The 25,187-nt window shown below is 42.3% G+C and overlaps 1 protein-coding gene across 1 annotated transcript in view; it reads left to right on the forward strand.

The window, feature by feature from the left end:
* Positions 1-708: 708 nt before the first annotated feature.
* Positions 709-25,187, forward strand: part of CEP78 (centrosomal protein 78) — a 103,203-nt gene continuing 78,724 nt past the window's right edge. Inside the window, exons 1-4 of the mRNA XM_056523610.1 lie at positions 709-849; positions 10,671-10,944; positions 20,765-20,940; positions 24,355-24,427. Coding sequence (XP_056379585.1) covers positions 10,692-10,944; positions 20,765-20,940; positions 24,355-24,427 — 502 coding nt within the window. The 5' untranslated portion in view covers positions 709-849; positions 10,671-10,691. The remainder of the gene's footprint in view (positions 850-10,670; positions 10,945-20,764; positions 20,941-24,354; positions 24,428-25,187) is intronic.

A 25,187-nucleotide genomic window follows, 5' to 3' on the forward strand; every position in this document is an offset into this window, starting at 1 on the left:
AAAGAAAACATGTCATTTTTACCATAAAATGTACAGTATGAAAACGAAAATTTGCGATTTTCATTTCAATTTCATATTTTAGGGTATGTTCACACTACAAAGTGTGAACGGAATCTCCGCTCGCAGAATTCCGAGAGCGGGGATTAAGCCTGGCAGCCGACGGCAGGGGTAGGACCGCGAAGCACTGCACCGACACCATTGACTGCTAGGCAGTACTCGCGGACTTCCACGCAAAGAATGAACATGTTGTTTCTTTGCGCAGAACAATTTCAACGGCGGAATTTTCCGCCGCTGAAATTCCGCAGTGTGAACGGGTCTCGCGGAGACCCGTTCACACTAATTAAATTCACACCACGGAATTCCGCTCGCGGTGCGAATTCCGTAGTGTGAACATACCCTTATGGTAAAATGAGTCATCACTACAAAGTACAATTGATCTTGCAAAAAACAAGTCCTCATATGGGTCCCCGGATGGAAATATGATAGAGTTATGGCTTTTAGATGGGGAGGAGAAAAAAAGCAAAATGAAAAAATTGAATTGCTTTTGTCCTTAAGGCCTAAATGATTGTGTCCTTAAGGTTATACAAGCAGAATTAATAATAAGGAACATGAAGTAAGTATGAAGGGCAGTGGCGGGAGATATTGACAGGAAGTGTTTACGTGCACGGAGAAGGCGGGAGGGAAGACAGGATTGGGGCGGACACCAGGAATCTGGGGGCGGGGCTCAGCAGGCTTTGGAGGACGGTTGGGAAACCAAGGAAACGGAACGCTATGGGGGAAGCGGGAGGCGGTTATTGTGTCTGCTGAGCAGGGCGGCTGGTCGGTGTGGAGCGGGCTTCATAGCAGCCGGTGAGTATGGCAGTACCGCGTCACTGTATGCTGGGGCTCTAGCTGCATGTCGCGATTAGCTGTGTTCTTTTGGAACAATAGGTGCACCCTGCGCTCTGTATTATACTTATGTGAGCCTTGAGGTGTCTGCTGTCGCATGCATACTACGGATGTGTTCCCTAATGTAAAAAGCCTGACACCTAGGTCAGTGTTTCCTAGCCAGGGTGCCTCCAGCTGTTGCAAAACTACAACTCCCAGCATGCCCGGACAGCCGAAGGCTGTCCGGGCATGCTGGGAGTTGTAGTTTTGCAACAGCTGGAGGCACCCTGGATAGGAAACACTTACCTAGAGCTTTCTAAAAGATACTCTAATTGCATTACAGAACTGACAGTGAAGATTCATCCATCATTGAGACCTCTCGTGTATGCTCTAATGCCATGGTCATGCTTTCAGGAGCTAAGAGTACCCTTTAACCCCTTAATGACACAGAAGATTAAATTTTTTTTAAATTATTTTTTTATTTTTTCTCATGGCTCTTCTAAGAGCCATTACGCTTTTATTTTTCCATCTACAGAGCCATTTGAGGCTTGTTTTTTTGCAGGACCAATTGGACTCTGTAATGACACCCTTTAACCCCTTAAGGACCTGGGCTTTTTCCTTTTTTTTCATTTTCAATTTTTCCTCCTTAACTTTAAAAAATCATAACTCTTTCACCTAAAATTATATATAATGGCTTAATTTTTGCGTCACTAATTCTACTTTGTAATGACATTAGTCATTTTACCCAAAAATCTACGGTGAAACGGGAAAAAAAAATCAATGTGCGACAAAATTGATGAAAAAAACACTATTTTGTAAGTTTTGGGGGCTTCTGTTTTTACGCAGTAAATTTTTTGTCAAAAATGATACCTTATCTTTATTCTGTAGGTCAATACGGTTAAAATGATACCCTACTTGTATAGGTTTGAATTTGTATCTCTTCCGAAAAAAATCATGAATACATGCAGGAAAATTTATACGTTTAAAATGGTCATATTTTGACCCCTATAACTTTTTTATTTTTCTGTGTTCAGGTTGCTTTGAGGACTCATTTTTTGCGCCGTCATCTGAAGTTTTTAGCGGTACCATTTTTGTTCTGATCAGACTTTTTGATCACTTTTTATTCACTTTTTTGTGGTATAAAAAGTGATCAAAAATGCGCTATTTTGGACTTAGGAATTTTTTTGCGCGTACGCCATTGAACGAGCGGTTTAAAAAGCGGTATATTTTTATAATTCGGACATTTCCGCACGCGGCGATACCACATATATTTATTTTTATTATTATTTACATAATGTTTTTTTTATTTTTGGAAATGCCGGGTGATTCAAACTTTTATTAGGGGAAGGGATAATTGAAAGGGTTAATGATTTTTTTACACTTTTCTTATGCAATATTATAGCTCCTATAGGGGGCTATAACATTGCATGTACTGATCTTTTACTCTGATTGATCCATCTCCATAGGGATGGATCAATCAGTGTTTTCGGCGATTGAATGCTCAAGCCTGGATCTCAGGCTTGAAGCATTCATTCGGCGATCGGACAGCACAGGAGAAGGTAAGAGACCTCCTCCTGTGCTACAGCTGTTCGGGATGCCGCGATTATACCGCGGCGATCCCGAACAGCTCCCTGAGCTAGCCGGGCACTTTTACTTTCGTTTTTAGCCGCGCGGCTCAGCTTTGAGCGCGCGGCTAAAGGGTTAATAGCGCGCGGCACAGCGATCAGTGCCGCGCGCTATTAGAGGCGGGTCCCGGCTTCACTATGACGCCAGGCCCGCCGCGATATGATGCGGGGTCACCGTGTGACCCCGCGTTATATCGCAGGACCGGGACTCATGACGTACGCATACGTCATGGGTCCTTAAGAGGTTAAAGGAAAACTGTAGTGCAAATTTTTTCTTTTAGCCCTGTGCCGGGGCTGCAAAAAAAATAAAAAACTTTAGCTCACCTTCCTACGTTCCCCCGTTGCACCGATATCAGCGTCCCGATCCTCCGATACTGGTTTGCGTCCTGGGGACGGTGAGTCATACTACACTCAGCATACCGCTTCGGCCGGTGATAGGCTGAGTGCACTGCCATGTAAGGAGCCCGGGCAGCAGGAAGAAGGCGGGGCCCAGGCTCCTTACTAATGTAAGGAGCCTGGGCCCCGCCTTCTTCCTGCTGCCCGGGCTCCTTACATGGCAGTGCACTCAGCCTATCACCGGCCGAAGCGGTATGCTGAGTGTAGTATGACTCACCGTCCCCAGGACGCAAACCAGTATCGGAGGATCGGGACGCTCAGCCTATCGCCAGCCGATGCAGGACATCGATGCGGCCTGCGATACACTGGGTACAGCATGACTCGCCGTTCTCAGGAAACAGAAAGAAGACCAGTACCAGAGGAGCGGGTCACAGATATCGGCACAACGGGGGAAAGTAGGAAGGTGAGCTAAAGTTTTGCAGCTCGGGCACAGGGCTAAAGGAAAAATTTTCACTACAGTTTTCCTTTAAAGGTGTACTCCAACGCAAAACTTATTTTTTTTTTTAACCCCCTTAAGGACCAGGCCATTTTACACCTTAGGACCAGAGCGTTTTTTGCACATCTGACCACTGTCACTTTAAACATTAATAACTCTGGAATGCTTTTACTTATCATTCTGATTCCGAGTTAGTTTTTTCGTGACATATTCTACTTTAACATAGTGGTAAAATTTTGTGGTAACTTGCATCATTTCTTGGTGAAAAATCCCCAAATTTGACGAAAAATTTGAAAATTTAGCATTTTTCTAACTTTGAAGCTCTCTGCTTGTAAGGAAAAAGGATATTCAAAATAATTTTTTTTTATTCACTTATACAATATGTCTACTTTATGTTTGCATCATAAAATTGATGAGTTTTTATTTTTGGAAGACATCAGAGGGCTTCAAAGTTCAGCAGCAATTTTCCAATTTTTCACAAAATTTTCAAACTCACTATTTTTCAGGGACCAGTTCAGGTTTGAAGGGGCTTCATATTAGTAATACCCCACAAATGACCCCATTATAAAAACTGCACCCCCCCCAAAGTATTCCATATGACATTTAGTGTTTTAACCCTTTAGGTGTTTCACAGGAATAGCAGCAAAGTGAAGGAGAAAATTCACAATCTTCATTTTTTACACTCGCATGTTCTTGTAGACCCAATTTTTAAATTTTTACAAGGAGTAAAAGGAAAAAATGTATACTTATATTTGTAGCCCAATTGCTCTCGAGTAAGCACATACCTCATATGTCTATGTAGAGTGTTTGGCGGGCGCAATAGAGGGCTCAGAAGCGAACGAGCGACAAGGGGATTTTGGAGAGTACGTTTTTCTGAAATGGTTTTTGGGGGGCATGTTGCATTTAGGAAGCCAGAACAGCAAAAAAAAAAAAACCCACATGACATACCATTTTGGAAACTAGACCCCTTGAGGAACATAACAAGGAATAAAGTGAGCCTTAATACCCCACAGGTGTTTGATAACTTTTGCATATGTAAAAAAAAAAATGTTTTTCACTAAAATGTTTCCCCCCAAATTTCACATTTTTGCAAGGGTTAATAGCAGAAAATACCCCCCCCCCCCAAAAAAAAAAAATTTGTAACCCCATCTCTTCTGAGTATGGAGGTACTCCATAAGTTGACCTGAAGCGCACTACGGGCGAACTACAATGCTCAGAAGAGAAGGAGTCATATTTGGCTTTTTGAGAACAAATTTTGCTCGGGGGAGCATGTCGCATTTAGGAAGCCCCTATGGTGCCAGGACAGCAATAAAAAAAAAAAACACATGGCATACCATTTTGGAAACTAGACCCCTTGAGGAACGTTACAAGGAATTAAGTGAGCATTTACCCCCCACTGGTGTCTGACAGATCTTTGGAACAGTGGGCTATACAAAAGTTTTCATTTCCATGGACCATTGTTCCAAAGATCTGTCAGACACCAGTGGGGTGTAAAATCTCACTGCACCCCTCATTACATTCCGTGAGGGGTTTAGTTTCCGAAATGGGGTCACATGTGGGGTTTTTGTTTTTTTGGCGTTTGTCAACAATCAGCCACCCCTGTGCAAATCTCCTCAAATGTACATGGTGCACTCTCCCTTCTGGGCCTTGTTGTGCGCCCCCAGAGCACTTTGTGCCCACATATGGGGTATTTCCGTACTCGGGAGAAATTGAGTTACAAATTTTGGTGGGCTTTTTTCCTTTTTACCTCTTGTGAAAATGTAAAGTATGGGGCAACACCAGCATGTTAGTGTAAAAAATTAAATTTTTTTACACTAACATTCTGATGTAGTCCCCAACATTTCCTTTTCATGAAGGGTTAAAGGAGAAAAAGCCCCCCCAAACCTTGTAACGCAATTTCTCCTGAGTACGGCGATACCCCTTATGTGGCAATAAACTGTTGACTTGAAATACGACAGGGCTCCAAAGTGAGAGAGCGCCATTGGGGGGGGGGATACTGTGTAGGGGTATGTGTATATGTAATGTTTTTAACTTTTTATTTTATTTTGTGGTGGTGTAGTGTAGTGTTTTTAGGGTACAGTCACACGGGCGGGGGATTACAGCGAGTTTCCCAGAGCAAAATTTGCTGCATCTCAAACTTGCAGCTAGAAACCCACTGTAAAACCCTCGCCCATGTGAATGTACCCTGTACATTCACAGGGGGGGGGGGGGGGGGGGGGTGCACCAGCTGTTGCAAAACCACAACTCCCAGCTTGCATGGTCTGTTAGTGCATGCTCGGAGTTATAGTTTTGCAACAGCTGGAGGCACACAGGTTAGGAAACACTGAGTTAGAAACAGACAATGTTTCCAAACCAGTGTGTCTCCAGTTGTTGAAAAACTACAACTCCCAGCATGCACTGACTGTCCAGGCATGCTGGGAGTTGTAGTTCGGCAACATAAGAAGGGCCAGATGTTGCTGAACTAAAACTCCCAGCATGCCTGGACAGAGCACAGATTGGAGACAATTATACAATGGTCTCCAAACTGGGGCCCTCCAGAAGTTGCAAAACTACAACTCCCAGCATGCCCAGACAGGGCATGCTGGGAGTTGTAGTTTTCAGACTCCTAGAAGCAGCAGTGAGGACCATGTACTTACCTGCCGGTCCCGCTGCTGCTCCTCCACGTGGCCGGTCCCGCCGCTGCTCCAGGTAAGGCCGCCGGTCCCCGCGTGTTCCCCCCCCCCCCCCTATGCCGCAGGTCCCCGCGAGCCCCCGCAGCCATCTTCCCCCGTTCTGCCCGACTTCCAGGGGCGGGCAGTGCGGGGGATCTTAACTTTCACCCCAGGTCACTGTGATTGGTCCACAGGGACCAATCACAGTGATCGCTGAGCAGGACCATCAATGGATGGTCCTGGGGGGTGAAGCAGAAGTTGTCTCCTGCTGGAAACAGCGGGATTTCTGCTGGTTAACTGAATGTCATTTATAAACGTCCGGATGCACGAACGCACTGCACAACCCTGCGTTTATATATGACATTCTGTGGGAAGGGGTTAAAGAAATTAACGACAACAAAAAAGTTACTATAAAAATTAATTAAAAATTTACATTTTCTGTCCTCTACTTTAATTTTCTGTCTATAAAACTGTATGGGGGCAAATTTTTTGCCCCATAATCTAGTGTCATTTTGGTATTGATCTGAGTTTTTGTTTTGACCGCTTTTTATTTAATTTTTGGTAGGATGTGATGGCAAAGAAAAAACAGAATTTTTCATTTGTTATTTTGTTTTACATTTACACCATTCACAGTGCTGTTTTATTAATGTTATATTTTAATAGGTCGGACACTTCCGCACACGACAATATCAAATACATTTTTTTTATTTGAAAACTGAAAAAAGAGGGGTTCTTTTTATTTTTTATTATAGGGGATATATATATATATATATATATATATATATATATATATATATATATATATATATATTAATTAAAAGTTTTGTTTTTTTTTCTCTTTTCCCTTGAGGACTTTTATAAAGCAATCATTCATTTGCTCATACAACTCATTGCTGTTACAGTGCATGGAATTACATTCTCTGTGATCTGCTTTTACAACCTGCCAAGCAGAAATGCACAGTGCTCTCTACTGACACCTCTGTCCATGTCAGGAACTGTCCAGAGCAGGATAGGTTTGCTATGGGGATTTACTCCTGCTCTTGACAGTTCCTGACATGGACATAGGTGTCAGCAGAGAGCACTGTGGTCAGGCAGACAATAAATTCAGATAGAAAATAACTTCATGTGGAGCATACAGCAGCTGATAAGTACTGGAAGGGTTAAGATTTTTAACCCCTTGGGGACGGAGCTTATTATAACCCTAAGGATGTGAGCATTTTCTTTCAAATCTGACCTCTATCACTTTATGCATTAATAACTCTGGGATGCTTTTACCTATAAATTTGATTCTGAAATAGTTTTTTCGTGACATATTCTACTTTATGTTAGTGGCAAATATTCGTCGATACTTGCATCATTTCTTGGTAAAAAATTCCAAAATTTCAGGAAAATTTTAAAGGAAAATGTTGAAATTTTTCTAACTTTGAAGCTCTCTGCTTGTAAGGAAAAGGGACATGTCAAATAAATTACATATTGATTCACATATACATTATGTTAACTTTATGTCTGCATCATAAAGTTGATATGTTTTTACTTTTTGAAGACAGAGGGCTTCAAAGCATAGCAGCAATCTTCCAATTTTTCACAAAAATTTCAAAATCAGAATTTTTCAGGGACCAGTTAAGTTTAGAAGTGAATTTGAGGGTCTTTATGTTGCAAATCCCCTATGATGGACCCCATTATGAAAACTGCACCCCTCATAGTATTCAAAATGACATTCACACTGCACTCCTTATTAAATTCAGAATTTAATAAGGGGTGCAATGAGCATTTACACCCCACTAGCGTTTGACATACCTTTGGAACAGTGGTCTGTGCAAATTAAAAATTTAATTTTTCATGGACCACTGTTCCAAAAATCTGTCATACACCTTTGGGGTGTAATTGCTCACTGTACCCCTTATTACATTACGCGAGGGGTGTAGTTTCCTAAATGGTGTCACATGTGGGGGGTCCACCCTTCTGGCAGCATGGGGGCTTTGTAAACACACATGGCCTTCAATTCCAGACTAATTCTCTCTCCAAAAGCCCAATGGCGCTCATTCTATTCTGAGCCTTTTAGTTCACCAGCAGAGCACTTTTCATCCACATATAGGGTATTTCCATACTCAGAAGAAATGGGGTTACAAATTTTAGGAGGCTTTTTTCCTATTACCCCTTGTAAAAATGAAAAATTTGGGGTAACACCAGCATTTCAGGGAAAAAAACAACAAAGTTTTAATTTTCCGAAAATTTGTCAAACACCTGTGGGGTTGTAAGGCTCACTATACCCCTTGTTACATTCCGTGAGGGGTGTAGTTTCCAAAATGTGGTCACGTGGATATTTTTCTTTTGCGTTTATGTCAGAATCGCTGTAATGATCAGCCACCCTTGTGCAAATCAGCAATTTAGACCTCAAATGTACATGACTCTCTCTCACTCCTGAGCCCTGTTGTGCGTCCGCAGAACACTTTACGTCGACATATGGGGTATTTCCGTACTTAGGGGAAATTGCGTTACAAATTTTGGGGGTCTTTTTCTCCTTTTACCTCTTGTGAAAATGAAAAGCATGGGTCAACACCAGCATGTTAGTGTAACATTTTGTATTTTTTACACTAACATGCTGGTGTAGCCCCTAATTTTTGCTTTTCATAAGGGGTAAAAGGAGAAAAATCCCCCCAAAATTTGTAACACAATTTCTCCTGAGTATGGAAATACCCCATATGTGGTCCTAAACTGTTTCCTTGAAATACGACAGGGCTCTGAAGTGATAGAGCGCCATAAGCATTTGAGGCCTAAATTAGGACTTTGCAATAGGGGCGGACTCGGATACAAGGATGGGGCTGGTCTCCACCAAAACCCTACGGCAGTGTTTCCCAAATGGGGTGCCTCCAGCTGGTGAAACTCCAAGCCTGCCAGGACAATCAATGGCTATCTGGCAATACTGGGAGTTGTTGTTCTGCAACAGCTGGAGGCTCCGTTTTAGAAACACTGCATGAAACTATGGGATGTGTAGTTTAGGAGACCACAGGAAATACCCAGATAGCCTGGCAGGTACGTACTAAAATCACCTTATGGTGGATAACCCCTTTAACTCCCCTTCCAAAGTTCCCCCGTTGCGCTGTTATTGGTTAAAAAGTTTGTTTACAGCATGTTCTGCTGCAAGTTTGAGATGCGGCAATTTTTCCGCCGCAACTCAAACTCCCAGCGAGAAACTCGGTGTAAACCCGCCCATGTGAATGTATCCTAAAAACACTACACAAATTAAAAAGTAAAACTCATATACACATACCCTTACACAGTCTCTTCCCCCCCCCCCCCCCCCCAAATAAAAATAAAGAAAAAATGTCTCATACAGCACTGTTTCCAAAAAATGAGTTTCCAGCTGTTGAAAAACAACAACTCCCAGTATTGCCGGATAGCCATGGGAATCCCTGCCATAGGGTATTTTTGTGGCGGATGCAAATCCCCAATTTAGGCCTCAAATGACGCACTGTCGTATTTTAAGACAACAGTTTAGGGCCACATATGGGGTATTTCCCCGTACAAATTTTGTGCGGCTTTTTCTCCTTTTACCCCTTATGAAAAGGAAAAGTTGGGGTCTACACCAGCATGTTAGTGTAAAAAAAAAAAAAATTTTTACACTAACATGCTGGTGGTGCCCCATACTTTTAATTTTAACAAGCGGTAAAAGGAAAAAAGGCCCCCAAAATTTGTAACGCAATTTCTCCTGAGTACGGAAATATCCCAAATGTGGATGTAAAATGCTCTGCGGACGCACAACAAGGCTCAGGAGTGCCATGTCATGACCACAGTGCCCTCTGCTGTCCATTTTAGGAACTGTCCAGAGCAAGCATATGTTTGCTATGGGGATTTTCTCCTGCTCTGGACAATTCTTAAAATGGACAGCAGAGAGCACTGTGGTCATGACATCAGAGAAATCTAAAAAGATAAGCATTTCCTCTGTAGTATACAGCCCCTAAAAAGTACTGGAAGGATTAATATTTTTTAATAGAAGTAATTTACAAATCTGTTTAACTTTCTGGCACCAGCTGATTTAAAAAAAAAAAAAAAAGTTTTCCACGGGAGTACACCTTTAAGGGTTAAAAGTACTCCGGGATATAGTTTTTTTTTTAAGCGACATTTCCATTATGCCAGTGTAACACAAACAGGTTATTCAGCACACATGGGAGGAGATTTATCAAAACCTGTCCAGAGGAAAAATTGCCCAGTTGACCATAGCAACCAATCAGATCGTTTCTTTCATTTTTAACAAGGCCTCTGCAAAATGAAAGAAGTGATTTGATTGGTTGCTATGGGCAACTGGGTAACTTTTTTTTTCCTTTGCACAGGTTTTGATAAATCTTTCCCATGGTCTCTAGTATATGCGCTCGGGCTGATGGGGAGCTTTGCCGTCCCAAATTGCATGAAAACGAAAATCCTAGTCCAGCACGGGGTTCTAGATAAATTAAAAAAAACTTTTCTTTTTTATTAATTCATTTAAAAAATGCATATCCAGTAATGAAAATTGACTGCTAACAGCTTGGTGCTTACGATTTGCTGAGCCATGGTGTGACGTATTGTTCACAGGGAAAAGGGAGTAGATTAAGAATTTCACTTTTATTTATTTATTTTTTAATAAAGATCATGGTTGGCAATATTTCCATCAAAAAGCTGTGTATGAAATGAATTAATATTCTGCTTTTATTGTCACAGAGCATAAGTTAAAAGAGAAAGATGATTGATTCTGTAAGAATACGCCGTCAAGGGGCCATGGACTTCAGATCACATTATGACTACTTATGTGTCTTACAAGACTCTGTTCCTTTACAAGCTGTGAAAACCAATCTCCAACGAGGAACCCTCAGCTTTAATGCAGACAGAGTAAAATTATCAGATTGGCCACCCATTCTTAATACTCTCAAAATTAACAAAAGTTTGACGTGTGTTGCTATTAAAAGCTGCCATCAACCCGGACTTGGAGAGTCAGGTTAGTAAAATGTCTTTCATACAAATGGTGTTCTTCTTGATTGTACTAGTAAATGGTTGTTGGCATAAAAAAATGTATTTCACAGTTTTTGGGAAAAAAAAAAGGTGGCTGAAATTTAGTCTGTTAATGCTAGTTGATTTTAGGTTTACAATAACTGTGTTTCTCATTAACATGCATTTATGGTTATTATTGCAGCCAATTGAATGTTCACGATAAAGCTGAGCTCTTACCATTTCTTTAACCCCTTAAGGACCAGGCCAATTTTCATTTTTGCACTTTCTTTTTTTCCGCATCCCCTTCTAAAATGGGGAGATGGGACAGTTCTGAAATTTCGGGAAAAGATTCAATGTCCTAGGAATGGAGGTGACCATCATAAAATGCTGCTCCAGTGTGAGGCATGATGGATCCTCAGACTAGAAGCTCCAGGGCCGGCCAGTTTGAATGACCGGAATGATCTTAGTTAATTTTTGTAATTTGTTTTACTTCGTTCTGAGCTACTGCTCATATTTGTTTAGATGTTTCTATAGTAACCCTATGATTGTCTATTTAATACTCGCCTGTGAGCGGCAATGCAGATGGGAAACCCGAGGAAGTGCGCTTGGAGCGCAGGAAACAGTCTGCATGCAGTAATTTTTCCACCACGATGTCCCGTCACTGTATAACGCCCGTAATGAATTACGGGCATATACGGGTGCAAACGGGCAGTTACAAAACCCCATAGGCTGCAATGCAATTTAGTCACGGCCGTCAGGGGTTTTGTAACGGCCGGGCTTCGCAGCTGTAGTGACGGAACTGCTGACGGAAGTTCCTAAACGGAGAAATTCATTGTGTGAGAGCAGCCTAAGCTGTTAGTGAATAAAGATTCCTTCTAGCAAGTATTCTGGGTGAGTGCATCTTTTTACTTCTTGAATTATTTACTATTGTAGAACCATTTAAGGGCTTGTTTTTGCGTCGCCAATTGTACTTTGTAATGACATACCTTATTTAAACCAAAATTAGCAGAAATAGCAAAAAAATTTGTGGGGTGAAATCAAATAAAACAAAACCCCATTTTGTAAATTTTGGTGGCTACCTTTTGTACGCAGTGCACTTTTCATAAAAAATTACACCTTATCTTCTGTAGGTCCATACGCTTACAAGGATACCCAATTTATATAGGATTTATTTTATTTTACTACTTTAAAAAAATTATAACTACATGCACCAAAATTAGTATGTTTAAAATTGTCATCTTCTGAACCTCATTTTTTGCGCAGTGATCGGTTTTTATCAGTACCATTTTTATTTTGATGTGACTTTTTGATAGTTTTTTAAATTTTTTTATGGTATGTGAAGTGACCAGAAATTCGCAATTTTGGACTTTAGCATTATTTTATGTGTACATTAGACCTTGCGGTTTAATTAACCTTATATTTTAATAGTTTGGACATTAACGCACGTAGCGGTGCCCCATATGATTATTTTTATTTTTTTATTGCATTATTTTATTTAAAAAAATTGTAAAAGGGGGTGATTCAAACTTTTATTAGGAAGAAGTTAATTCACTTTTATTAACTTTCATAGTATTGATCAGTGTTATCGGTGATCTACTGCTCCAGCCTGCTGAAGCTTCCTGGAGTAGCAAAGGACTAATCTGACAGCGAGGAGGTAGGTAAGGGCCTTCCCGCCACCCACTCAGCTGATCAGGACATCGCGATTTTACTGCAGTGGTCCCGATCAGCTCCACTGATCGTTAACCCTGTATTTTAGATGCCACAATCAACTTTGATTACGGTGTCCAAAGGGTTAATGCTGGGCATTGGTCGATCAAGATGCCCAGCATTAACCATTGCGTCCCGGCTGCTGATAGTCGGGACCCACCGGGTTTGAAGCATGCTCAGCTTGTGACACATGAAAATCTCCATAGCAAACCTATACTGCTCTGGGCAGTTCCTGACACGGACAGAGTTGTCAGCAGAGAGCACTGTGGACAACACAAAAAAGAAATTCAAAAATAAAAGAATTTCCTCTTTACCATACAGCTGGTACTAAAAGGATTAACCACTTAAGGACCAAGGGCGTACCTGTACGCCCTGAGTCCGGTCCCTTTCTATAACCCGGGGCCCGTGGCTAATAGCGCGCGGCACTGATCGTGGTGCCGCACGCTATTAACCCTTTAGACTCGGTGTTCAAAGTTGATTGCCGCGTCTAAAGTGAAAGTGAACTACCCCCGGCTAGCTGAGTGGGCTGTTGGGGAAATCTGCGGCAAAATCGCGGCGTCCCGAACAGCTACAGGACGCAAGGAGGGTCCCTACCTTCCTCCTGTTTGTCCGATCGCCGAATGACTGCTCTGTGCCTGAGATCCAGGCATGAGCAGTCAAGCGGCAGAATCATTAATCAATGTTAGCCTATGGGATAACAGTGATCAGTGTAAGAGATCAGTTTGTACAGTGTTATAGCCCCCTATAGGGGCTATAACATTGCAAAAAAAAAGTGAATAAAGATCATTTAACCCCTCCACTAATAAAAGTTTGAATCACCCCCCCCCTTTTTCCCATTAAAAAAACAAAATAAAAAAACTGTGTAAATAAAATAAACATGTGGTATTTATAAAGATATTTCATTAATTAAACCGCACAGCCAATGGCGTACACGCAAAAAATTTCCAACGGCCAAAATAGGGTATTTTTGGTCACTTTTTATAAAATGAAAAATTGAATAAAAAGCGATCAAAAAGTACAATCAGTACAAAAATGGTACAGCTAAAAACTTGAGATCACGGCGCAAAGAATGCGCTGTCTGATTCGCAGAAAATTAAAGTTATAGGGGTCCGAATATGACCATTTTAAACGTATACATTTTGCTGCATGTAGTTATGATTTTTTTCCAAAAGTAATACAAAATGAAACCTATATAAGTAGGGTATCATTTTAATCGTATGGACCTACAGAATAAAGGTGTAATTTTTACCGAAAAATGTACTGCGTAGAAACGGAAGTCCCCAAAAGTTACAAAATTGTGTTTTTTCTTCAATTTTGTTGCACACTGATTTTTTTCGTTTCGCCATTGCTTTTTGGGTAAAATGACTGATGTCAATACAAAGTAGAATTGGGGGTGCAAAAAATAAGCCATCATATGGATTTTTAGGTGCAGAATTGAAAGAGTTAAGATTTTTTAAAGGTAAGGAAGAAAAAATGAAAGTGCAAAAACGGAAAAACCCCTGGTCCTTAGGGGGTTAAGATTTTTTAATAGACGTAATTTACAAATCTGTTTAACTTTCTTGCACTAATTCATTTAAAAAAAAAAAAAGTTTTCCTCTGGAGTACCTCTTTAAGGCTTACTTGCCGCATCACCAGATACATGTACCTGATGAGTTTAAACTGTCACAGGGCCATCTGACGCTGTGCAGCACAGCCGAGTATCCCTGAAGCTGGTCAGGGACCAATGGCAGTGGTCCCTGGCTGGCTATCGCTTTTATTGGTCTGGCAGTACTCACAGACCAATAAAAGTGACATTTGTGGGGTCTCCTCCTTCCCCCTCCCTCCTCCTCCGTTGCTTGAGGCAATGAAGTGATCAGAGAAGAGGATGGGCCGCAGCACTGTGCTTCGATCCTGAAGTAACCCTATAGAACCCGTCAGTGTGACAGCAGCATCTATCAGGATTACAGAGGGCAGGAGCTCCCTCTGTAACCCTGATAGACGCTACAAAGTGAAAGTGAAAGCAGAGCACCATGGTTGCCATGGCAGCCGGAGGCCTAACAATGGCCTTCATTGTAATGGCTACAGAAGCTGATTAGCCTTTACCTAAGGTAGAGTCTGATCTGCTATACTATGTCTGTCAGTGTAACAGATGTGTACTCAACTGTGTTATCGTATGATCAGTAATAGAAAAAGTTGTGTACAAAAATGTGGAAAATAAAAAATGGAAAAATATATATAATAAAAAAAATTACTCACCCAAAAATAGTCCCCCTGAAAACATCCTCAGAAAAAAATTAAAAAGTTACGGCTCTTAGGTTACGGCCACTTGCTGTGTTGTGGTGTGTGTGTGTGTGTGTGTGTGTGTGTGTGTGTTTTTTTTATTTTTTTTATTTATTTTTAAACCTTAAGGACGCAGGACGTAAGTGTACGTCCTGGTGAGGTGGCACTTAACGCACCATGACGTACATTTACATCCTATACATCCTAATGGATGATCGGATCGCCCGCAGCGCTGCCGCGGCGATCCGATCATCTGTAGTATTGGACGGAGGTCCCCTCACCTGCCTCCGCCTGTCTCCCGGCGTCTTCTGCTCTGGTCTGAGATTGAGCAGGCCAGAGCAGAAGTTAGCCGATAACACTGATCAGTGCTATGCCTTATGCATAGTACGGAACAGTATTAGCAATCGAATGATTTCTATAAATAGTCCCCTATTTTAAACGCACTAATTTGCTTATAATGTTAGCGATTTTTGTTTAAGCGGTATAATAATCAGGGCTGTGGAGTCGGTAGATAAATGTTCCGACTCAGACTCCGGAGTTTTCTGTACTTCCGACTCCCCGACTCCTGTATTAATATGCGAATGTATTTTATACATTCCTTGAAGGAAAGAAAGGTAACATACCTGTCATTACCACAGGACTATTGGCTGGGAAGCCAACAGTCTACTGTATTGAACAGTTTGTGTGCTGATCTGCTGCTGAAGATAGGGCAGTGGGAGGATCAAGGAAGGGGCATTTATTATAAAACATGATTTCCCTAGTAGAATCCCATAGTCATGTTTAACGTTTAAAGGGGTACTCCGCCCCAAGACATCTTATCCCTGGGGTCCCGCTGCTGGCGACCCCCGGGATCGCTGCTGCGGCACCGCGCTTACATTACTACACAGAGCAAGTTCGGAGGACGGATACAGAGCGATACAGTGGACGGAGCAGCGTAATGTCATAGCTCCGCCCCTCGTGACATCACGACCCGCCCCCTTAATGCAAGTCTATGGCAGGGGGTGTGAAGACCGCCACAACCCCTCCCATAGACTTGTATTGAGGGGGCTGGCCGTGACATCACGAGGGGCAGAGCCATGACGTAACGGTGCTCCAACCCCTGTATCGCCCGTCTTTACCCCCAGAGCGAACTCGCTCTGTGCAGTAATGATAGCGCGGTGCCGCAGCGGCAATCCCGGGGGTCCCCAGCAGCGGGACCCCGGCGATCTGTCATCTTATCCACTATCCTTTGGATAGGGGATAAGATGTCTAGGTGCGGAGTACCCCTTTAACCCCTTAAGGACTGAGCCCTTTTTCACCTTAAGGACTCGGCCATTTTTTGCACATCTGACCACTGTCACTTTAAACATTAATAACTCTGGAATGCTTTTAGTTATCATTCTGATTCCGAGATTGTTTTTTCGTGACATATTCTACTTTAACGTAGTGGTAACATTTTTTTGGTAACTTGCATCCTTTCTTGGTGAAAAATCCCAAAATTTGATGAAAAATTTGAAAATTTAGCATTTTTCTAACTTTGAAGCTCTCTGCTTGTAAGGAAAATGGATATTCCAAATAATTTTTTTTTTTATTCACATATACAATATGTCTAGTTTATATTTGCATCATAACATTGATGAGTTTTTACTTTTGGAAGACATCAGAGGGCTTCAAAGTTCCGCAGCAATTTTCCAATTTTTCACAAAATTTTGAAACTCTCTTTTTTTCAGGGACCAGTTCAGGTTTGAAGTGGATTTGAAGGGTCTTCATATTAGAAATACCCCATAAATGACCCCATTAGAAAAACTGCACCCCCGAAAGTATTCAAAATGACATTCAGTAAGCGTTTTAACCCTTTTACGGGTTTCACAGGAATAGCAGCAAAGTGAAAGAGAAAATTCACTCTTCATTTTTTACACTCGCATGTTCTTGTAGACCCAATTTTTGAATTTTTACAAGGGGTGAAAAGGAGAAAACTTTTACTTGTATTTGAAACCCAATTTCTCTCGAGTAAGCACATACCTCATATGTCTATGTAAAGTGTTCGGCGGGCGCAGTAGAGGGCTCAGAAGGGAAGGAGCGTCAAATGGTTTTTGGGGGGGCATGTCACCTTTAGGAAGCCCCTATGGTGCCAGAACAGCAAAAAACCCCACATGGCATGCCATTTTGGAAACTAGACCCCTCGGGGAACGTAACAAGGGGTAATGTGAACCTTAATACCCCACAGGTAATTCACGACTTTTGCATTTGTAAAAAAAAAAAAAAAATTTTACCTAAAATGCTTGGTTTCCCTAAAGTTTTACATTTTTAAAAAGGGTAGTAGCAGAAAATACCCCCCAAAATTTGAAGCCCAATTTCTCCCGATTCAGAAAACACCCCATATGGGGGTGAAAAGTGCTCTGCTGGTGCACTACAGGTCTCAGAAGAGAAGGAGTCACATTTGGCTTTTTGAAAGCAAATTTTGCTCTGGGGGCATGCCGCATTTAGGAAGCCCCTATGGTGCCAGGACCGCAAAAAACCCCACATGGCATACCATTTTGGAAACTAGAGCCCTCGGGGAATGTAACAAGGGGTTAAGTGAACCTTAATACCCCACAGGCGTTTCACGACTATTGCATATGTAAAAAAAATAAAAAATTTTTTACCTAAAATGCTTCTTTTCCCAAAAACTTTAAATTTTTAAAAAGGGTAAAAGCAGAAAATACCCCCCAAAATTTGAAGCCCAATTTCTCCCGAGTACGGCGATACCCCATATGTGACCCTTAACTGTTGCCTTGAAATACGACAGGGCTCCAAAGTGAGAGCGCCATGCGCATTTGAGGCCTAAATTAGGGATTGCATAGGGGTGGACATAGGGGTATTCTACGCCAATGATTCCCAAACAGGGTGCCTCCAGCTGTTGCAAAACTCCCAGCATGCCTGGACAGTCAACGGCTGTCCGACAATACTGGGAGTTGTTGTTTTGCAACAGCTGGAGGCTCCGTTTTGGAAACCGTGGCGTACCAGACGTTTTTCATTTTTATTGGGGAGGGGAGGGGGGCTGTGTAGGGGTATGTGTATGTGTATATGTAGTATTTTTTTTACTTTTTATTTTATTTTTTGTGTTAGTGTAGTGTAGTGTTTTTAGGGTACAGTCGCACGGGCGAGCGTTCACAGTCGTTTCTCGCTTGCAGTTTGAGCTGTTGCAGAAAATTTGCTGCAGCTCAAACTTGCAGCCCGATACTTACTGTAAGCCTCCGCCCATGTGAGTGTACCCTGTACATTCACATTGGGGGGGACATCCAGCTGTTGCAAAACCACAACTCCCAGCATGCGCTGACAGACTGTACATGCTGAGAGTTTTAGTTTTGCAACAGCTGTAGGCACACTGGTTATGTATCACAGAGTTTGTGACCTTACTCAGTGTTTCAAAACCAGTGTGCCTCCAGCTGTTGCAAAACTACAACTCCCAGCAGTCACCGACAGCCAACGGGCATGCTGGGAGTTGTAGTTATGCAACCAGCAGATGCACCACTACAACTCCCAGCATGCACTTTAGCTGTTTGTGCAAGCTGGGAGTTGTAGTTATACAACAGCTGAAGGTACACTTTTCCATAGAAAAAATGTGCCTCCAGCTGTTGCAAAACCATAAGTCCCAGCATGCCCATAAGGGAATGCTGGGAGTTGTGGTGGTCTGCCTCCTGCTGTTGCATAACTACAGCTCCTAGCATGCCCTTTTTGCATGCTGGGAGCTGTTGCTAAGCAACAGCAGGAGGCTGTAACTCACCTCCTGCTGCTGCTCCATCGCAGGCTGTCCCTCGCCGCCGCCATCACTCCTGGGGCCCCGATCCCAACATGGACGCCGGGGATCGGTGTCCCCAGCACCCGGGGTCGTCTTCCTGCATCCGCTCACGCCCTCCGGAAGAGGGGCGGAGCGGGTGCGGGAGTGACACCCGCAGCAGGCGCCCTGATTGGTCGTCCGGTAATCCGGCCGACGAATCAAGGCGATCGTGAGGTGGCACCAGTGCCACCTCACCCCTGCAGGCTCTGGCTGTTCGGGGCCGTCAGAGACTGCCCCGAACAGCCAGTAATTCTGATACTACATAATTACTTATGAAAAATTCCAAAATTTCAGGAAAAAATTAAAAAATTAGCATTATTTTAAATTTGAAGCTCTCTGGTTGTAAGGAAAATAGACATACCAAATAGATTATATATTGATTCACATATAAAACATGTTTGTTTGCATCATAAAGTTTACATGTTTTTACTTTTGAAAGGCATCAGAGGGCTTCAAAGTTCAGCCGCAATTTTTAAATTTTTCACAAAATTTTCAAAATCTGAATTTTTAAGGGACCAGTTCCGTTTTGAAGTGGATTTGAGGGGTCTTCATATTAGAAATATCCCATAAATTACCCCATTATAAAAACTGCACTCCTCAAAGTATTCAAATGACATTCCGAAAGTGTATTAACCCTTTAGGTGTTTCACAAGAATAGCAGCAAAGTGAAGGAGAAAATTCAATCTTCGTTTTTTACACTCGCATGTTCTTGTAGACCCAGTTTTTGATTTTTTTTTTTACAAGTGGTAAAAGGAGAGAAATCCCCCCCCCCCCCCCCTCCAATTTGTAACCCAATTTCTCTCGAGTAAGGAAATACCTCTGAAATACCTGTTAACGTAAAGTGTCCTGCGAGCGCAGTAGAGGGCTCAGAAGGGAAGGAGTGACAATGGGATTTTGGATAGTTAGTTTTTCTGAAATGGTTTTTAGGGAGCATGTGACATATAGGAAGTCCCCTATGGTGCCAGAACAGCAAAAAAAAAACTGGTATACTATTTTGGAAACTACACCCCTCAAGTAACGTAATAAGGGATACAGTGAGCCAGGTGTTTGATAACTTTGTTAAAGTCTGATGTGAAAATTAAAAATGAGATTTTTTTTCACTAAAATGCTGGTGGGAACCTGTGCAGAGGAAGAGTGGTGCAGTTGCCCATAGCAACCAATCAGATTGCTTCTTTCATTTTGCAGAGGCCTTGTTAAAAATGAAAGAAGCGAGCTGATTGGGTGATATGGGCAACTTTTTCCTCTGGACAGGTTTTGATAAATCTCCCCCATGAAGTAGACATATTGTAGATGTGAATAAATCATTAAAGGGGTACTCCAGTGAAAAACTTTTTTTTTTTTTTTTTTTCAAATGAACTGGTGCCAGAAAGTTAAACAGATTTTGTAAATTACTTCTATTAAAAAATCTTCCAGTACTTATCAGCTGCTGTATGCTCCAGAGGAAGTTGAGTTGTTCTTTTCTGTCTGTCCACAGTGCACTCTGCTGACACCTATGTCCATGTCAGGAACTGTCCAGAGTAGGAGAAAATCCCCATAGCAAACCTCTCCTACTCTGGACAGTTACTGACATGGACAGAGGTGTCAGCAGAGAGCACTGTGGTCAGACAGAAAAGAATAATACAACTTCCTCTGGAGCACACAGCAGCATTAGCAAATCTGTTTAGCTTTCTGGCATCAGTTGATAAATATGGAGTCCACTTTAATTTGGTTTGAGTTTTTCCCAAAAAACGCAGAATTTATTATTTAAAAATTTACCATTAATATTAACTACAATATGTCACAAAAAATTATGTCACAATTAAGGCAAGTCAGCCATAATCAGCACATATATGTACCTGATTTTGCGGAAAGGGGCTAAAATAGGTGAGAACACATGCCCATATATTAAAACAAAAAGATTACAGATGTTTGCAGGTGTAATGACATAGTCTAACCATTTCATAGATCAGTATCATTATTTCAGTTCAGGTCCCTAGACCAGTAGCCAGGTAAGTGTTTTTCATGTTTTAAGAAAACTATTATATGAAACCCCCTTCCTAATAGATAACTGTTTGTTTAGCAGAGTCTGATAAATATGGAGTCCACTTTCGAAGACGAATCCCATCTATCCGATCTAAAGACATGACCTTTCAACTATGTAAAGCTCTTGCAGCCTGTTTGACTGTGTCCAGTTCTTTAAAACAGTTGGAGCTCCATGGACTTCCTTTAAGGGAAAGAGATTTAATCATCTTAGCAAAGGCAAGTATTTCCAGGATTAAAGGGGTTATCCAGGAATAGAAAAACACAGGTAATTTCTTTCCAAAACCACTCCCTGTCCGTCTCCAGGTTGAATGTGATATTACAACTTGTCTCCATTCACTTCAATGGAACTGAGGTGCAGAACCACACCTAACCTGGAGGCAGACAGGGAGCGGTTTTGGAAAGAAATTACCTGTGTTTTTCTATTCCTGGATAATCCCTTTAATGTTTATAATGGGGGATGTGAATGTGTCATCAGAATGACCTATTGTTTAAAATGCATCTGTCACATGGTTTAGTAAAAGAATGCCTGTCATACCTTTTATAATTTGTTGCACGTCCTTTTAGTTAAAAAATAAACAACTTTTATCGGGGCCCAAAGTGTGGCCACAGACTTTATTGCATGAACACATAAACAGAGTGGAAATACTGCATCTGTATGATGTAGTTCTCTTCTTGTGCAAAAGGCTCCCAAACTACATGCTGAGCTGTCATTAGAGACTGGAAGCAAGTTCTCTGCCTCTAGAAATTACTGTACATGCACAGTGAATCTGCCAGGTTGTGACTCTTTCTCACAATCGCCCTGCCGCTGCAACAATCCAGCCAGACCATTACAGTGCATTTAGAAAGTTTTCAGACCTTTTCACTTTTTTCACAATTTATGTTGCAAAAAAAAAAAAAAGTTTCCCCCCATCATTCTGCATTCAGTACCCCATAATTATGATGTGAATAGAGAATGTTAGAAATATTTGCTTATTTATTGGAAAGGAAAAACTAAAATGTTGCATTGACAAGTATTTTTAGACTTTTACTCAGTACTTTGGCAGAAATTACAGCCTCCAGCCTCCTTGGGTGTGATGCCATAAGGTTTGCACACCTGGGTTTGGGGATTCTACCAAACTATTTTAGGTTAAATGGGGACCGACAGTAAACAGACATTTTGAGGTCTCTCCAGAGATGTTAGACTGGGTTCAAGTCAGGGCTCTTGCTGGGCCACTCAATGACATTACAGAATTGTCCCTAAGCCACTCCTTTGTTGTCTTGGCTGTTTGCTTAGGATCATTATCTTGATGGAAGGTGAATCTTCGGCCCAGTCTAACATCCAGCACACTCTGAATCAGGTTTTTAAGAATATCACTGTACTTTAGCTCTCCCTCAACCCTAACCAGTCTTCCTGTCCCAGCCTCTGAAAAACACCCCCACAGCATGATGCTGCCACCACAATGCTTCACTGTAGGGATAATATTGGGCAGGTGATGAGCAGTGCCTGATGTTGAGGTCAAAGAGTTTAATTTTGGCAAACCTCAGACAGGTGTTTATGTGTCTTTAACTTAGGAGAGGATTTTTTTTTTCTGGCCACTCAGCTATAAAGCCAAGATTAGTGGACTACTACAGTAATTGTGGACCTTAAAAAATTTGTCCCATCTGCACACAGGATCTTTGGAGCACAGCCGGAGTGACCATTTGGTTCTTGGTCACCTAATTTATCAAGGCCCTTCTCCCCGATTACCTAGTTTGGGTGGCTAGCTCTAGGAAGAATACTGGTTGTTTCAATCTTCCATTGAAGAATTATGGAGGCCACTGTGCTCTTGGGAACTTTCAGTGCAGCAGACATTTTTGGCACTTTTGTTAAGATCTGTGCCTTCACACAACCCTGTCTTATAGCTCCACAGGCAGTTCCTTCCTCCTTATGGCTTGCATTGTCAACTTACCTTAGACAGAGCTGCGTCTATCCAAATCATGTTCAATAAACTGAACTTACCGCAAGTGACTCCAATCCAGATGTAGAAACATCTCAAATATGATCAAAATAAATGGGAGGAGCCAGAGCTAAATTTTAATCATTGTAGCAAGCAAGGTCTGAATTAGGGATCGACCGATATTGGTTTTTTAGGGCCGATACCGATAATCGGTGGGGGTTAGGGCCGATAGCCGATAACTTATTATAAGTTATCGGCTATTTATCCCCCCTGGACACCGCTGCAGGTCATTGATTTAAAGCGGGCACTTTAAATCAATGCACTGCAGTGGCTTTTGCGGTGCCATAGGCCGCCGCCGCCACCTCCCGCATCTCTCCCCTACCTGTCAGGGTGGTCAGGGCCATCCATCCTTCCTTCCTGTAGTGTCTGGTGGCATTCCGGGTGGAGGGTCCACCGGTCCGGGCTGTCCTTCTTCTCCGGGGGTCCTCTTCTCCACTCCGGGCAGGCTCCGGCCTAGTACGCTGCATAGACGCCGCTGCACAGTGAGGCCCGTGCACAGCAACGCACCTGACGTCACGGCGTAGCGGCGTCTAAGCAGCGTACTAGGCTGGAGCCTGCCCGGAGTGGAGAAGAGGACCCCCGGAGAAGGACAGCCCGTAACGGTGCCCCCTCCACCCGGAATGGCGCCGGACGGACAATACAGGAAGGAAGGATGGCTGGCCCGGACCACCCGCATTACGGGTAAGTTTATTTTTTATTTTTTTATTGACTCGGAGGGTGGGGGAGGGGCCCGACCGGTATAGCGGTATGGGCAAAAATCCATACCGGTATACCGCCCAGCACTACGGTGGGGGTGCGACGCGGTGGGTCGGGGGGGGGCAGTCGCGGTGCGGCGGGTCGGGGGGGGGGGTGCAGTGGGGGCGGTGCGGGGGGGGGCATTATCGGCTTATCTGCAAGGTAATTGCCGATACCGATAATGCCCAAAATCGTGATTATCGGCCGATAATATCGGCCATAATGATAATCGATCGATCCCTAGTCTGAATACTTATGTCGTGAAATTTTAGTTTTTCTTTTTTATACATTTTCTAAAATTTTGTTTCCACTTTGTCAAGATGGTTGTACACAAAAATATGAAACCAAAAAAAAATAAAAATAAAATGGGAATAGAAACCAATTGTATAATAGGAACAAGTCTCAATGTCTGTATCTAAGCAGTAGTAAAAATCTAGGGAATACATTCACTTAAATGTATTTAAGTGACAACATTTAATTGTGGAAAGCTAAGGGTTTGGCACATCAGAACAGATGTTTTGGGGAAAAGCTATATCCAGGTAGCCAATGTAGTATTACATGGCAGTCATTATTCTTAATAGCTGACTGTGATATATTTAGAGGGCTTAAGGCCACCAGAAAATGAACTAATGTTACAAGAGTGTCTTTCTGTTCTGTTCTGGTTTATAAAGGGGAATCTAAACCTTCCCCCAACATGTCTGTAGGCCCTGAAAGTGTAAATGGACAGAGGTTATAAATTGCCTTAATAGACTTTCCAACACATGGAGGAGGAGCGTGTCGGGTGGTTTCTTTTTTCTGCAGACTCGAGGCAAACCAGAAAATAATACTAATAAATGCGTTATTTGGCTAGTTGTTTTTATTATGTATGAAACGATGTTTGCAGTTTGTTTTTCAAGTACCTTGTTTTCTTTTACCTAAGGGCTTGGCTGCCTCGTCATCCTTGGAGAGCTTGGCGTTACCATATTGTTCATGTGGAGATGAAGGTCTGAAAAGTAAGTACATAAAATAGATATTATATATTCATTAAATTAACTCCTTGGGGACAGAGGGCGGGTCGGGCCCGGCCTCTAACAGCCGGGACCCGTGGCTAATAGCGCGCGGCACTGATCGCGGTGCCGCACGCTATTAACCCTTTAGGCGCGGCATTCAAAGTTGAACGGCATGTCTAAAGTGAAAGTAAAGTACTGCCGGCTAGCTCAGGGAGCTGTTCGGGATCGCCTCGGCAAAATCGTGGCATCCCGAACAGCTTACAGGACAGCCGGAGGGTCCCTACTTTCCTCCATGTTAACCAAAAACAAAAAATAAATCCAAATTGACACCTACAATGATAAATGGCCATATTCAGCTACATGGTGTCTATAATGATCCTTCATTTATAGTGGAAAACTCATATCACAATATAACAACAAAAGAAAAAAAGAGTTTACACAATACCACTTAAATAAAATGTAACTTTTATTATAATCATGGTAAAATATTAACCAACTGGATACAAAAATGGAGGACCTCAGAGCTTAGGCCGAGCAAACATACAGGGAGCATAACACACCACAGATATTTGGGAGCACTACCAATCTCAAAAATGACTATATATCATGTCTCTTCTATACATATAGGGTACCTTACCTACACCTCCTCAACATAAAGTGCAGACTGCTACCTAACCTGAAGGTGTGTGGTATTCTATAATAAGAAAGTGCCTGACTGGACATAAGACCTAGTCATAAAGTACATGATACTGTCAACAATGTC

The sequence above is a fragment of the Hyla sarda genome, chromosome 1, assembly GCF_029499605.1.
Source record: "Hyla sarda isolate aHylSar1 chromosome 1, aHylSar1.hap1, whole genome shotgun sequence".
NCBI classification, from domain to species: Eukaryota; Metazoa; Chordata; class Amphibia; order Anura; family Hylidae; genus Hyla; species Hyla sarda.